Source organism: Anabrus simplex, chromosome 6, assembly GCF_040414725.1.
Source record: "Anabrus simplex isolate iqAnaSimp1 chromosome 6, ASM4041472v1, whole genome shotgun sequence".
Lineage (NCBI taxonomy): Eukaryota > Metazoa > Arthropoda > Insecta > Orthoptera > Tettigoniidae > Anabrus > Anabrus simplex.
The window spans coordinates 202,771,480-202,788,227 of NC_090270.1; the positions used below are offsets into that span (position 1 = coordinate 202,771,480).

Genomic DNA, 16,748 nt, shown 5'->3' on the forward strand with positions numbered 1-16,748 from the left:
CACAGGGGAGCCAGCATAGATTTCTCCTCGTCTTTCCTTTTTTTCTTTCGTTGCATGAGGTTATGTTTTCTAGCGAGTTATCCAATTGCATTATTTGAATAGTGTAACTGCGCCTTGCTGGATACATGATGTAGATGTTGACATTTCGGAAATAGCTTTTTCTACGGCATTTGAAAGGTTTAAACTGTGAGTCAATGTTAATGGCTTTCAGTAACGGATCTTAGAATATTTTGTGACACGGATTATTCAGATTATTCTGTCATGTTCATATTTGCGTAAATACCACGTGGAACTCGAGGAGTGATATGAAAGTTTTGTTTATGCCCACGTTACTCTTTAGATGGAAGGAATTTTAGTTCATTTCATTTTTTTTTTTCAAAATGGTCCTTCCGAAAATTAGGGTGCGGGGATTATTTGGCGGAGGGGATTATTTGCGTAAATACGGTAATCCTACAGTGCAAGATAGGGAGAATATGAAGGATGAGAAAGGACAGGTATGTTATGTTCTCACTTGAAGCAACTGGCATGTGAAGCATTGTTGTGATGATGAACGCAATTCTGTCCTTGTGACAAATGAGGCTTCTTTCATTCCACTGGGTCATGAAGATGCCAAGGAATGGCAGCATACATCTTCTTAGTGACAGTTTGACCTTCTGGAATGAATTTGAAATATACCATTCCTGGACATTGAAGAACACTTTGTGCCTAACTTTTCCCTGTGATTGGCCTGTACAAAATCATTTTTTTCATGGTGGGGCAGGTGATTCCCACATTGTTGATTGCCATTTGGATTGTGGGTCATTGTAAAATGCCGTGTCTTGTCACCTGTAATCACCCTGTGCAACAGATTTGGATCCTAGTCCACCCTGTCAGTCTCTAACCAGTTAATATCTCATTGCTCATCAGTTAGGTTTCTCGAACAGTGTGCTCACACACGTTGCATCTTCAAATAATTGTGGAAAATGGACTTTATGCAGAAGTTCAGACAAATCCGCAGTTATGATGTGAAATGCCTAAAACATTTGCCATGTTTGTGTGTCCCTCTTAAAAGCAATAATCCAAGCTTTTCGTCTATTTGGATGCCGTTTTTCATTCGAAAACAAAAAAAAGAAGACTTTTATTCCAGGAGAACTTTTTTTGGTATCCTGTTTTTCGTTCAGAAATGGAAAGTATATCATTCCAGGAGAACAGTTTTTCTATGTAAAATTATAGCCCACGACAAAACAATTATTGTTACTCTTACTAGAACCACAGTTGCTAACTTCAGTCATCTCAACTAAAAGATTCGTCCTCAAATACTGTGACATGTAAGCATACTCATAACACGCGACTCCCGGAAGCTGATGCACGACATTGCTACCAGATTGCAACACTTGCAATGTGCACGGTCCCTATAATTAAATATATTATATAGCCTAGTGCTCAACTCTGCTATCCTTGAACTAATATACCAGCTTTGGGAAGTTTTGTTAAGCCATTTACCTGTGATGCCGTAACAAAAAGCTAACAAACAAACCAATTGGACTGAACCTACTTTTGACTTTCATGTACCTAATCTGAGATAAATATGAGGGGATATGAAGTGTATATGCAAAATTATAATTTTATTCTGCGTAAATTGAGGTACAAAGCAACTAAGTGTCAAGAGATAGTATGTTATATTATAGCACATTATTACTCATATAATTTTACAACTGACCTTCAGCAGTAAACATTATAAAAATTTTACGAATGTGACTTTGTATACAAAGAAGGTGAAAAAAAATAATTGAAAACAATTCCTTTATTAGTCCAATTTATTAGACCAGTTTTCCCAACTTATTAATTTCTTTCTTCTTCAGGGAATCCTATACATATTTAACTAAACTTTGGAGAACCCTGGCTGCATGGCCTATACTTTAACATAGGAAAGAATATAAAATACTGTTGTACAGTTGGTGGTATGAATTGCAATTGGTATATTTTTAATAAACTCTAGAAAAATATTTAATTCTCTTCACAGAAGGATTAATTTTACAACTTAAAAAGGACCTATTATTAACAGCAGCAGTGCATCTCAGTATGTCTTTGCAAAGAATTTTAAAAACAGTTATTCTTCAAATGCATAATGCTCCTGGCACTGACAGTTCTGTGATATTTGGATGTTCCCCTTGTAGTGTAATAATTTTGTTCTTGCCTGCAACTTTGATAGGCAAACATGAAGTTGTTCTTAAACGGTTTCAATATTTGTCAAGCAAGAAAATTCCCCCGTGGGTGGGGGACACAGACGAAGAATACACCCATGGTATCCCCTGCCTGTTGTAAGAGGCGGCTAAAAGAGGCCACTAAGGGATGATCGAGTTAGAACCATGAGAGTACTTGTAATTTGTATCATCACGCGGGGAACACCATGGGTCACCTTTACTTGCGAGTAGTACCACTATGTTTAGTACCCAATAAGTCTGTGATTAGTAGCAACAGAGTGTGAATCATTATTATTATTATTATTATTATTATTATTATTATTATTATTATTTTGTGAGATGATCATTCCATTTACAGTGTAACAGAAAAGTTATATGTTTGATTTTTGACATTTTTATTAAATTGGCAAATGAGGGCATCTGTTCATTACCTGAACTGTTTTCCCTTCCATCATTTTTCATCAGTTGAGTTGCAGTGCACTTCCTGTCCAGTTGTATTTTGTACAAATTATGACTTTGATCTCACCATGCAGGTATCTGTACAGATTACACTAGGTACTTATAAAATCCAGCCCTCAATAGTCCAGCATCTCAGTAATCCAACCTCTGGCTGTTAGGTTAAATAAGCAGAAATGGCCTTCTTTGCTGTTCAGGTCACTACGAACAGCTGTGTTATAGCCATTAACTGGACGCCAACAATGTGTCATTGATTTTATTTGAAATTGTGGCATCAAAAAGGAAGTACATTTTATTAAATCTGAAACAGAAAGTGAAAACTTCAGACAGGTTGGGCACTGGGCAAGTGATGAACCAGTTAATTTGGAATCATCCGTCCTGACACTCTGTGCATTGTTGTATTCCACAAGTTTCTTGGTGGAAAGGAAATTGATGAAGATGTTACTAATTGGCTGAAAGGAAAATTGTGAAGGAGACCAGATTTTAACCAATGAAGAAATAATTTTAACAGTATAGGAGATTAAAGATAAAAGTGATGAAGTAGTGGACCTAACAGAACCAGAAAGCGTGACGATATAATGCTTGCAAGGCAGTTCCATGACAAAGCCTGCTGCCATCGAGTATCTTCTGCATCAACTAAAAATTCAGAACTACTGAATGGAGGAAACTCTCGTACTATTTGTTTTATGTTAAGCTTTTCTTAAATATATGAATGTTACATCGTAACATTGGACTTTTTGGCCAGGCTGAGTAGCTCAAGCAGTAAAGTGCTGGCCTTCTCAACTCAAGTTGGCAGGTTTGATCCAGGCTCAGTCCAGTGGTGTTTGATGGTGTTTAAATATGCCAGCCTGGTGTCAGATTTATTGGCAGTTAAAAGAACTCCTGTGAGACAAAATTCTGGCACCTTGGCATTTAAAAGGCTGTAAAGATAGATAGTGGGGCATAAAAATAGTCGCATTATTATTAACATTGTTTTTAATAAATATGCATCATACGGCTTTTAGTGCTGGGAGTGTCCAAGGAAATGTTTGGCTCGCCTGGTGCAGGTCTTACTGCTTGACACCCATAGGTGACCTGCAGTCTGGATGTGGTATGATGGTGGTGGTGATGATGATGATGATGATGATACCCGGTGTCAGCTCATAGCCTACTCCTGTTGGATAACACCAAGGGGTCTGCTCGAAGCTTTATGTTTCCATCTGATGGACAAATCGCCATCAACAGTGTCATATGCCCTCGCTCCATGTGAGCTCTGCGGAGAGGTTTGGAAGTGAATCCAGGCTTTTGGCACGCAATCTAGTCCTTATAAATTGTATAGCACCAGCTTCCCTACCCTGCCAACCAACATTCTGATGGTGAATTTTTTTCGACCAACAGGACTCGAACTGGCCTAATCATGGTGTCAGACCATATAGACTTCAACTCCTTAACGATCATGGCCACCAGGCAGGTGGTGCAATAGGTATTCAACTTAATTTCTCACACACACAGTAATCTGGCACTCATGCTAATTGGACACCCCTCTGTGCAAGAAATGGCTGGATTATTGAGAGTCTAGTGTACTGGATTGTTTTGTTATTGGTTTTTACTGTATAATGCATAGCATAATTTAGAATAGTGGATACAGCATAAACATTTGTTCTTTAAACCCATTATATTAATGACTTTTTCTTTCCTTTAGCAACATTATTTTTGGAATTATGGAAGCGGTATTCAGCTGATGTTACCCACCGTTGGGGTCTAACTGGGTTTGATCTTCAAGCAGAGCATCCACGTCCACAATACTATGCTCGCCTGAAAAATGCTAATGAGAAAATAAACGTGGTAACGAACTTAAGAGAGCCTTGTGTTCCATTTTGGAAAGTACGTGTTCCAGCCACACTTCTCAGCTATTCAGTCATGATACTGCTGGTGAGTAATTTTTCACCCAGAGCTTGCAGTCTTCAAAGACTAGTAAGCTGTGAACTAAATGACAGTCTCTAGCTTTAAGCATTATGTTGAGAGAGAGAGAGAGAGAGAGAGAGAGAGAGAGAGAGAGAGTGTGTGTGTGTGTGTGTACCATCTGAATTCAGTGTTTCCAAAATCTGTCTTGACTTACTTCATACATTTAATAGTGGTTTGTACAGTAAATTTACCTGTTTGTAGAAAAATTATGACATAACTTGTCTGAAGATTTCAGTCAATTGATGTCCTCCATGTCTTCTCTCCTCCTCCTGTAGTGAATATAAAGAGTTCTCAATTAGCCTAGATGACTAATTCTAGGAGGAATTTCCATTAATCTGATATAGAAGTTGCCCTATTACTCATATACATACCAAGCGAATTGGCCATGCAGTTAGAGATGCGCAGTTATGAGCTTGCATTTAGGAGATAGTGGGTTCGAACCATACTGTCAGCAGTCCTGAAGATGGTTTTCTGTGGTTTCCCATTTTCACACCAGGTGTACCTTACTTAAGGCCACGGCCACTTCCTTCCCACTTTTAGCCCTTTCCTATCCCATCACCGCCATAAGACCTGTGTGTCGGTGCGATGAAAAGGCAACTTGTAAAAACAAAAATACATACATACGTACTGTGCCTGTATGAATGCTCACAATCATTAGAGGTTATAGATATGGAGATATGTGTTAGGTAAGGGATAATAGTTGAACTGATAAAATACTGACAGTAAAAATGTATGTACATCTAACCCTTGTCCCGTTTCTCTAGAAGTGTATGTGTGTGTGTGTGTGCGCGCGCGCACGTGCGTGTGCATGTGTCATATATGAAGCGAGGTGAATCTTCATAGCAAGTTTTTACAACTGGGTGCCCTTCCTGACCTCAACCTCATCAGAGAAGTTACTGAGATGAAATGAGTGACGTGATATGTGATAGTAGGAAGGGAGAGGGTGAAACCTGGTGCTGGCATATAGTCTGCTCCTGTTGAATCGCACCAAGTGGTCTACTCGAGGCTTAACATCCCCATCCAATTGATTAATCATCATCAGCAGCGTCTTATGCCGTCACTCCATGCGAACACTGTGGGGAAATTTGTAATTGAATCCAGGTTTTGGCATGCAATGTAATTAGAAATTGTATACCACCACCTTTCCTACCCTGCTGCCAGCATTCCGATGGTGACTTTTTTACGACCAACGGGACTCAGACTGGCTAACCGTGGTGGCAGACCATATAGATGTGATGCTGTAAAGATCATGGCTATCAGACGGGCTACTGACAGTAGGAATGTCATAGTTTATTCATGATACAGTAAAACAAGAGATAAATTATAAAAGAAAATCAAACTAGCTTAACGATGATGGAGAATGATTGTTACATTATCCCTAATTTAGGAACAAATGAAGCAAAAGCAAAGTTATAAAATAATTTTCCAAACAAATGGGGTTGCATGTTATGAACTTCATTCCCTATTGACTTATACAACTGTAATCTGACAAAATTTCTTATAAAGAAATTATAAAAGTCAAATCCATCTATTCAGTACAATTTACATGAACAGTTCTTAACATATTTTGGACCCTTTTGGGCCTTCTTAAGTTAATCATGCGCCTTTACTGCGTCCAATAATGGCGTAAATAAAATTCTCTGATTACTCAGATAATCTCAGGGGATATTTACTGTAAAATCTGCTTAATGTGAATCCCGAAGAGTGGTGCAGTTGCTTATAATTTGTGATCCAACATTTTCAATGGATGTCTCCATCCCTTTGTACCTAATTTAACACTTTAGAAAGACGAGAATTGCAACACATACTTATCAATAAACTATTCTACCATTTCAACCTATAGATAAATATATTGTACATATTTAATCTTAACTAACTAGTTTATTAACATAATAATAAGCTTAGGAAAAAGAAAATTGTATTAATGTTTTGATTCAAACTTCAAAATTCCAAATAAATATTATAAGAGTGTCTTTATGTACACCTCAATTTCTAATAACGATCACCTGCCGTCTTGACATGAGCTAACTCTGCATTTCCATTCACCAAACTTATGATTGAATTCCTTTCTTTCATCATAACATGTCCACGGATATTATATTGAAAATTATTAAAACCATTCCTAAAGAAACGCATATTTTCCTTTATGCTTTTAACATTGTTTCTGACCAACTAAATTGTTTTTCTGCCACTGTCAGTTACTTTAATTACCGTTGAATGACTCACTAAGCTTGCTATTTTCTACTGCTATGCATAATTCTGGCACCTATTGGCCTAACCATACTGCATTTAATCATGTAAATAGCATCATATGACCTCATGAAATCATTATCTATGATTGAATTCTAATTATTTGAGTTCTTAATTAATCACAACTCTCATTTTAAGATTCTAAGTTCTACCTTCAATGAAATGACATTCGCCTCTTAATTTGATTCACTCCTTTCAGTTATAACTATGGATGTCAAAATTGATCATTACAGCATTATACACCACATTTTACCTTGTGCAGTACCAACATGGGATAATTATTTAGGGTATTTCCTAACATTATATCTTTATTTTCAGCATATCTATATAGTGAGAATTATTTGACTTAAAATTTACCTGTCTCGGTTAGCTATGCCTTCATTATATTTCTCTACTCCCACGATGAGATGTCTTTTCATGCCAGTGCTTCTTGTATACGATCCAGACTTAAATATACGTATCCTTCATATTCATTCTATCACTTCTGTGCCTTTTTCAATGATTTCTTACATCTTTCATTACAGCTTGCATATCATTTAATTAATTCAGAACACCTTCATAACATAGCCATTCCTCTTATATGTCATAACTTTTACTCATAAACACGTTTCCCACGACGTATTCTATTCCACTGAAAACATTTTCACTTCACTGGATCATATCTCATTTCCCAGATTGACATCTAACCTCCTAATACATTATAATATCCTTTCTGTTTTTGCATTGACGAAGAATAACTCATATTGGCTGCATATCTCTTCTTCATCATGATGACCAACAACACGTTCGGTTACTTTACCCATTTACGATATTCTTTTCTCAACATATGCTGTCATTATGCTGTAGTAAACTCTACTCATTCCTGCCATTAATAATAAATTCTCCTTAGCTAATACATTATATACAATACACACTGTCACTTCTCCCAATCAAGGTATATTGATCCTAACATATCTTAACCATGAGAGCTAGATTTTTGACATTACACTTCACTGATCCCATTACTGTCATAGATACACAATTTAGGTAATATTCTCATATAATATTATCCTACATCAATTTAATTAACAATTATAATTTAGAAAACTTAGCTTGTCATTCTCGGGTTTATGACGAATCTGTAGCCATCCAAGCTACGGCTGCTGCGCTCGGCCAGCTGGATTCCATAGATCAGCTGGTCTCCCGTTCTACATCAGGTTGGTTGGATCGTCCATGACACACTCATCCCCAAGACGGTTCATTGCGGATCTAGTTGCACATATTGACGGCCTTCTTTCTTGCGGTAAGCTTAACAGAATGTAAATATGATATGTATGAGTTCATATCAAAGTCTTCAGTAGTTCGACAGTCTATAAGTGTTCTTCTTATATATTTGATAATAAATATGATTGCTTTCAAATATGTTATATTTAGTTCACTACTGCTCCAGTATCAATTCTGTTTTAAATTGAAAGTGAATTCAGATAATATTTCATTTTTCTGACGTTCTATTTCCATTGATTTTCTTCCTTCTTGAAATTCTCGTCTTATATTTACTTGGCAATCTTTTACTCTGTCAGTAGTCAATATTCTGGTCCTTGTCTGACCACTTGCCTTGCCTTCTAAGTTTTTCTCTTCCTATTTTAAACTGGAACACTGTTCTTTTATATTAAATATGTGACTTTCTACTACATGTTCTTCTTTCTTCAGTTTATTGCAGAATATTCTTTATATATTTTGTTATTTTCCTAGCGAATATACGCAGACAATGTCTTCATCCTCCATTTAATCTTTCGGCAGATAGTTGTGTGATAATAATATATAATTTAATCTTGTATCCAGCTCCATAGCTAAATGGTTAGCATGTTGGCCTTTGGTCACAGGGGCCCCGGGTTTGATTCCTGGCAGGGTCGGGAATTTTAACCATAATTGGTTAATTTCACTGGTTCGGGGGCTGGGTGTATGTGTCTTCTTCATCATCATTTCATCCTCATCACGACGCGCAGGTTGCCTACGGGAGTCAAATCAAAAGACCTGCATCTGGCAAGCCGAACTTGTCCTCGGACACTCCCGGCATTAAAAGCCATACGCCATTTCCATTTATCTTCTGATGTACAGGCCGTACTGTACGTCCGATGACGTCACACAAAGAGGCGAACTGTTTCCTCCGTCCGACCCGTGTAATGCAAGGACGTGATGCGTCTGTTCCTTTTGTAATTATGAAATATTTACAAATGTTGTATTAATATTAGAGGTGAGATTACCAAAACCTGTAATTGCATCATAATTCGTAAGTCAGGTCTATGTAATTTTAGGAGAAGTAGGATTGAAGTGCGATCTACGCGGTCAAAGCTTCAGTGTTTTACTCGTCAGTGTACCCAACAAATAATTATTATGCATTAATACAAATATGGGGATAACAAACATACAATAATAAATTTTAGTTCTATACCTCTAGATGGCCATAAATACAGTTTTTTTTTTTACACTTCTGGCACTATCCGTCAAAGACTTTCTTGAAATCCTTTCTTCTATACAAACATTTGTATCATTTTTTGTTTAGGAATAGCCCATGTTTTCCCAAATATTAATGCACTGATCATCCAGATGTATTAGTTACTTACCACATTCACGGAAACCGCCGAGGAATGGTTCTTACTCGCATTAATTTTGGGGAGAAGAGGCAGCACGTATTCAACATTACGAACCAAGAAATAACCATATGTAGGTTCAATGGGTTACTGTCCACTTTTGTACTTGTTCTGTATCAACAATTAAACGCTCTGCTGTAAATCTGTGAAACAAGAAAGTCAATAGCAGAACTCATCAGCTCTGGAAAATGAGTGAAACATACCGGTACACCTTTATTCTTCGTAATAGGTATTTCTTCGGTTGGAATTTTCATTTCTCATAAAGGTTACCTGCCCCTATACGAAGAAAATGAAAATATTAATGTCTATTTACTTGTATAGTTGTATTTTCGCCGTGGTACACACAAGTTCTCAGCCTTGTGGCAAATGTGAACTTTCGCACACTGTATTTAAATTTGTACCACATTATATTTCTACAAAAACGTGTTGTACGATAACAATTAAATTAATAAATTACACGAGAAGTATTACGTCCCTTGAATTTACATTACTCACCACGTGAAGATACCATGCCTAACCTAAACTATGAGGACTCATTATCTTAATAACAGCTGTTTACGTAAATGCTGATGTGATAAATTTAAAGAAAAAAAACATGCAATATACTTAAATATAAATTTTTGTCTCTCAACGGTCACAATTATCCCAAGAATGCCCCCAATCCTTATGGATTACATTCTCAAGTACAACTTGTAATATTCACTTAGCTCGCCTCAATCGATCAGCTGATTGGCTTGGCACGCTTTCTACAGTTGGGCCTGTATATTACGAAGGCAGTGAAACAATCTACCTAGCATTTCAATGTTCTTTTCTTCCACAGCCTTCGTGATCATGCTCTGTTTTTGCGAGTTCAGCCCCCTGTGAACTTCTGAATCACAGTTCTCATTGCATAAATTCCGTCTCGCATGGTCCATACATCTATTTTGATGCCAATTTATAACGCGGCAGAAAATGCATTGGCACAATCATAAATAGTTAATAGTTTAAAATAAACATTTTTTATTTTTGTCAGCAAGTCTAAACATGTATACTTCAGAATCTTAAAATGATTATTTATTTCATTCACTTTTCATTTTGACATGTGCTTTTAATGAAAAATAAGGGTTTATTGACCATCAAAGAAAATAATAAAAGTGAAGTTAAATTTACTCATTAAATGTTGTTGTGTTTGAGTCATCAGTCCATAGACTGGTTTGATGCTGCCCTCCATGCTACCCTATCCTGTGCTAACCTTTTCATTTCTACGTAACTGTTGCATCCTACATCTGCTCTAATCTGCTTGTCATATTCATAACTTGGTCTACCCCTACCGTTCCTACCACCTACACTTCCTTCAAAAACCAACTGAACAAGTCCTGGGTGTCTCAAGATGTGTCCTATCATTCTATCTCTTCTTCTCGTCAAATTTAGCCAAATCGATCTCCTCTCACCAATTCGATTCAGTATCTCTTCATTCGTGATTCGATCTATCATCTCACCTTCAGCATTCTTCTGTAATAACACATTTCAAAAGCCTCTATTCTCTTTCTTTCCGAGCTAGTTATCGTCCATGTTTCACTTCCATACAATGCCACACTCCACACGAAAGTCTTCAAAAACATCTTTCTAATTCCGATATCAATGTTTGAAGTGAGCAAATTTCTTTTCTTAAGAAAGCTCTTCCTTGCTTGTGCTAGTCTGCATTTTATGTCCTCCTTACTTCTGCCATCGTTAGTTATTTTACTACCCAAGTAACAATATTTGTTTGCTAGGGGCTTTACGTCGCACCGACACAGATAGGTCTTATGGCGACGATGGGATAGGAAAGGCCTAGGAGTTGGAAGGAAGCGGCCGTGGCCTTAATTAAGGTACAGCCCCAGCATTTGCCTGGTGTGAAATTGGGAAACCACGGAAAACCATAGTAACAATATTCATCTACTTCCTTTAAGACTTCATTTCCTAATCTAATATTTCCTACATCACCTGCCTTCGTTTGACTTCACTCCGTTACTTTTGTTTTTGACTTATTTATTTTCATCTTGTACTCCTTACCCAGGACTTCATCCATACCATTCAGCAACTTCTTGAGATCTTCTGCAGTCTCAGATAAAATAACAATATCATCGGCAAATCTCAAGGTTTTGATTTCCTCTCCTTGGACTGTGATTCCCTTTCCAAATTTCTCTTTGATTTCCTTTACTGCCTGTTCTATGTAAACATTGAAAAGGAGAGGAGACAAACTGCAGCCTTGCCTCACTCCTTTCTGGATTGCTGCTTCTTTTTCAAAGCCCTCAGTTCTTATCACTGCAGACTGATTTTTATACAGATTGTAGATGATTCTTCGTTCTTGGTATCTGATCCCTATCATCTTCAGAATCATAAATAGCTTGGTCCAATCAACATTATCGAATGCCTTTTCTAGATCTATGAATGCCATGTACGTGGGTTTGTCTTTCTTGATCCAATCCGCTAAGACCATAATACCAATATAAATGGTCCGTTATTGGACATTATAAATTTTCCAGCTAACTCGTTCTTGGTTGCCAGCGTTTCGCCCTCGTGTGCTAGGGTGGGCTCATCAGTTGGTACCTAGCACACCTACCAATACGCTGGCTAGTGCATACCGTGGAGGCCACTGCGTAGGCTAACTGGAGCCACCGGCAGTGCCAATGCACTAAGAGACTTTGTCTCATTATCAAAAATTGATGCCTGCTTGGCCATCAGATGATATAGATGTTATTCCCATAGGGAATCTGAAATATTTGTCCTGAATGAGTAAATTTATAATACCAATATAAATGGTCCGTTATTGGACATTATAAATTTTCCAGCTAACTCGTTCTTGGTTGCCAGCGTTTCGCCCTCGTGTGCTAGGGTGGGCTCATCATTTGGTACCTAGCACACCTACCAATACGCTGGCTAGTGCATACCGTGGAGGCCACTGCGTAGGCTAACTGGAGCCACCGGCAGTGCCAATGCACTAAGAGACTTTGTCTCATTATCAAAAATTGATGCCTGCTTGGCCATCAGATGATATAGATGTTGATTCCCGTAGGGAATCTGAAATATTTGTCCTGAATGAGTAAATTTATAATACCAATATAATACCAGTGCATTGGCACTGCCGGTGGCTCCAGTTAGCCTACGCAGTGGCCTCCACGGTATGCACTAGCCAGCGTATTGGTAGGTGTGCTAGGTACCAACTGATGAGGCCACCCTAGCACATGAGGGCGAAACGCTGGCAACCAAGAATGAGTTAGCTGGAAAATTTATAATGTCCAATAACGGACCATTTATATTGGAATTATAAATTTACTCATTCAGGATAAATATTTCAGATTCCCTATGGGAATCAACATCTATATCATCTGATGGCCAAGCAGGCATCAATTTTTGATAACGAGACAAAGTCTCTTAGTGCATAGGCACTGCCGGTGGCTCCAGTTAGCCTACACAGTGGCCTCCACGGTATGCACTAGCCAGCGTATTGGTAGGTGTGCTAGGTACCAACTGATGAGCCCACCCTAGCACACGAGGGCGAAACGCTGGCAACCAAGAATGAGTTAGCTGGAAAATTTATAATGTCCAATAATGGACCATTTATATTGGTATTATAAATTTACTCATTCAGGACAAATATTTCAGATTCCCTATGGGAATCAACATCTATATCACCTCTAAGATCAGACGTAAAGTCAGGATTGCTTCACGTGTTCCTACCTTTCTTCTGAAGCCAAACTGATCTTCTCCCAACTCAGCTTCAACTTGTTTTTCCATTCTTCTGTAAATAATACGTGTTAACATTTTGCAGGCATGAGATACTAAACTAATGGTGCGGTAGTTTTCACACCTGTCAGCACAGGCTTTCTTGGGAATAAGTATAACAACATTCTGCTGAAAATCGGATGGGACTTCTCCTGTCTCCTACATCTTGCACACTAAATGAAATAACTTTGCCATGCTGGTTTCTCCTAAGGCAGTCAGTAATTCAGAGGGAATGTCATCAATTCCAGGTGCCTTGTTCCTATTTAGGTCACTCACAGCTCTGTCAAACTCTGACCTCAAAATTGGGTCTCCCATTTCATCAGCATCAACAGCCTCTTCATGTTCCAGAACCAAATTATCTACATCTTTACCTTGATACAATTGTTGGATATGTTCCTGCCATCTTTCTGCTTTGTCTTCTTTCCCTAGAAGTGGCTTTCCATCTGAGCTCTTAATATTCATACACCTAGATTTCCTTTCTCCAAAGGATTCCTTGATTTTCCTGTATGCAGCATCTACCTTTCCCAGGACCATACAGCCTTCGACATCCATGCATTTCTCCTTCAGCCATTCTTCCTTAGCTACCTTGCACTTTCTATCCACTTGATTTTTTTAATCGCCTGTATTCTTTTCTGCCCTCTTCATTTCTAGCATTCTTGTATTTTCGTCGTTCATCAATCAGGTCTAGTATTTCCTGAGTTATCCACTGATTCTTACTTGATCTTTTCTTCCTTCCTAACATTTCTTGAGCAGCCCTACTGACTTCATTTTTCATGACTATCCACTCTTCCTCTATTGTGTTTCCTTCAGCCTTTTCATTTAGCCCTTGTGCAACATGTTCCTTGAAACAATCCCTCACACTCTTTTCTTGTCTAGATCCCATCTTTTTGCATTCTTTCCTTTTTTCAATTTCTTCAACGTCAGATGGCATTTCATGACCAACAAGTTGTGGTCAGAGTCCACGTCTGCTCCTGGGAAAGTTTTGCAATCCAACACCTGGTTTCTGAATCTCTGCCTAATCATAATGAAGTCTATTTTATACCTTCCAGTGTCTCCAGGTCTTGCCCACCTATACAGCCGTTGTTTGTGGTGTTTGAACCAAGTATTGGCAAGGACTAAATTATGATCAGTGCAGAATTCGACCAGCCGACTTCCTCTTTCGTTCCTTTGTCCCAATCCAAATTCTCTTACTGTACTACCTTCTCTTCCTTGGCCTACCACTGCATTCCAGTCTCCCATCACAATTAGATTCTTGTCACCTTTTACATATTGTATTAAATCTGCTATTTCCTCATATATTCTTTCGATTTCTTCATCATCCGCTTAACTAGTAGGCATATAGACCTGCACTATTGTGGTGGGCATTGGTTTGGTGTCTATCTTGACTACAATAATTCTTTCACTATGCTGGTCATAGTAGCTTACCCGCTGCCCTATTTTCTTATTCATTATTAAACCAACTCCTGGATTTCCCCTGTTAGATTTTTTGTTGATAATTCGGTAGTCGCCTGACCAAAAATCTTGTTCTTCCTGCCAACATACTTCACTTATACCAACTACATCTAACTTTAGCCTATCCATCTCCCTTTTCAGATTCTCTAACCTACCACAACGATTCAAACTTCTAACATTCTACGCTCCGACTTGCAGCGACAAAAATCCAGAGTAAAATATTTATCTCCTTCAAGTGTAAATCTGGCAATAATTGACGAATCATTTAATTTGCCAATCTAAATTTTAAGTCTGACCTGACTGGATAATCACATTTGAGACTATAACTAAAATATCCTGCTACCGTATGATCCTGCTACCATATGCGACAGTGGCCGAGGGTTGGGCGGCTGCTACCAAACCTGACAAACTAAAGGAGAACAAATGGCTATGGGCAGAGGAGTTCACCCTTAGGGGGCTTGTTGAAGCCATTGTGTAGGAAATGACACACAAATTCAACTGGAAGCTGCTGCCTTGCAGATGTGGCAGGGGACTGCTAAAGGCTAAGGGAGATAACCCTGACAGAAAATCTTCTCTAATGTTAGGCCTAGCAAGTCAGTTGGACAGTAACTGCAATCGCTTTCAAGAGTTATACGAGCCTCGGATGCAAACAAAGAACTGGGAGTAGACAACAGCACTCGCAGACCCACGCCAGGTATGATGGCTTACAGCCTGATGATAGGCCAAGCCTTGCGATTGTGCAACAACCCCAGAGAAGGCAACACACTCAAATAGGAACAATCAGTGTACTGAGTTTGACTGGAAAATGTGAAGAGTTAATGGATATCATGGAGAGAAGGAAAATATCAATTCTAGGACTAAGTGAAACTAAATGGAAAGGTAAAGGGAAGAAAGAGTTGAGGAAAAACTATACCCTCTACTGGAATGGTAACAACAGAGAGATGAGAAATGGAGTAGGATTGATATTGTCTAAAGAGTTAGATGGTATTACAGAGATTCAGTACATCAGTGAGAGGATAATAAAGGCAATAGTTCACCTTGGGAAAGAGAAGCTGACACTGGTGCAAGTGTATGCCCCTCAGACTAGTTGCAATCAAGATGAAAAGAACAAGTTCCTCAAAGACCTAGAAGAGATCATCAGTGAAGAGAGGACAGTCATCATCGGGGACTTCAACACACAGCTCGGGACAGACAGGAATGGCTATGAGAAGGTGATGGGACCACTTGGCTATGGGAGAAGGAATCTGGAAAGCGAACATCTCCTAGACTTCTTCATAAGAAACTGTTTGGTAGTAAAAAACATTTGGTTCAACAAAAGAGTCAGTCACAAGGTTACCCGTTACAGCTGGGATGGAAAGAGCAAGACGGTCATTAACTATGTCATTGTAAATAAAGAAAGAAGTAGACTTGTGACTGATGTCAAGGTGATTCCAAGTGAGAACCTCAATAGCGACCACCAGCTATTAGTAGCAGATCTGAAAGACATTAATGTACCAAATATAACAACCAGGAAATTACCTAAGATTACGGTGTGGTACTACGACAGATTGGAAAAAGGACCGACTATCAGAACCGTATAAGAGGACAACTGTCTACGGAAGAAGTGGAGAGTGGTGAGGTAGAGTGAAGCAGATTTATAAACACCTTGATAAAAGAAGCAATAGAGGTTTGCGGGAAGACACATGCAAGAGTAAGGGAAAAAGAGACACTCTGGTGGAATAAGAGAGTAAGATCCTCAATAAAGGAAAGGAACATAGCACAAAAAGTATGAGATATCCAAGCCAAAACAGGTAAGGGATGAGGGGAAGATCATAGACCTTGAACAAGTTTACCGGGACAAGAAATTGAGAGTTAAAATAGTAGTAGTAGAAGGGGAGAAGATAAAGTGCTTGAAGAAATTTACTCAAAAACTGAAGGAAGACAGCAGAGGCAATATGAAACTATTGTTCAGAGTAATAAAAAACAAAAGGAATTCAGTTGAAACCATCAAGGCAATTGAGGATCCTAATGGAAACCTGGCCAGGAAAGAAGAGGACATCAGAGAGGTTCTGAGGAATCATTTTGATCATCTATTGAACAGGACAGAAGC

General features: G+C 38.5%; 1 protein-coding gene across 4 annotated transcripts in view; it reads left to right on the top strand.

Moving 5' to 3' along the window:
• The window catches only part of LOC136876310 (anoctamin-1), a 277,484-nt gene that overhangs the window by 201,127 nt on the left and 59,609 nt on the right, over positions 1-16,748 (top strand). For all 4 annotated transcript variants that reach the window (XM_068228376.1, XM_068228377.1, XM_068228379.1 and 1 more), the window contains one exon: positions 4,321-4,550. In XM_068228376.1, coding sequence (XP_068084477.1) covers positions 4,321-4,550 — 230 coding nt within the window. The remainder of the gene's footprint in view (positions 1-4,320; positions 4,551-16,748) is intronic.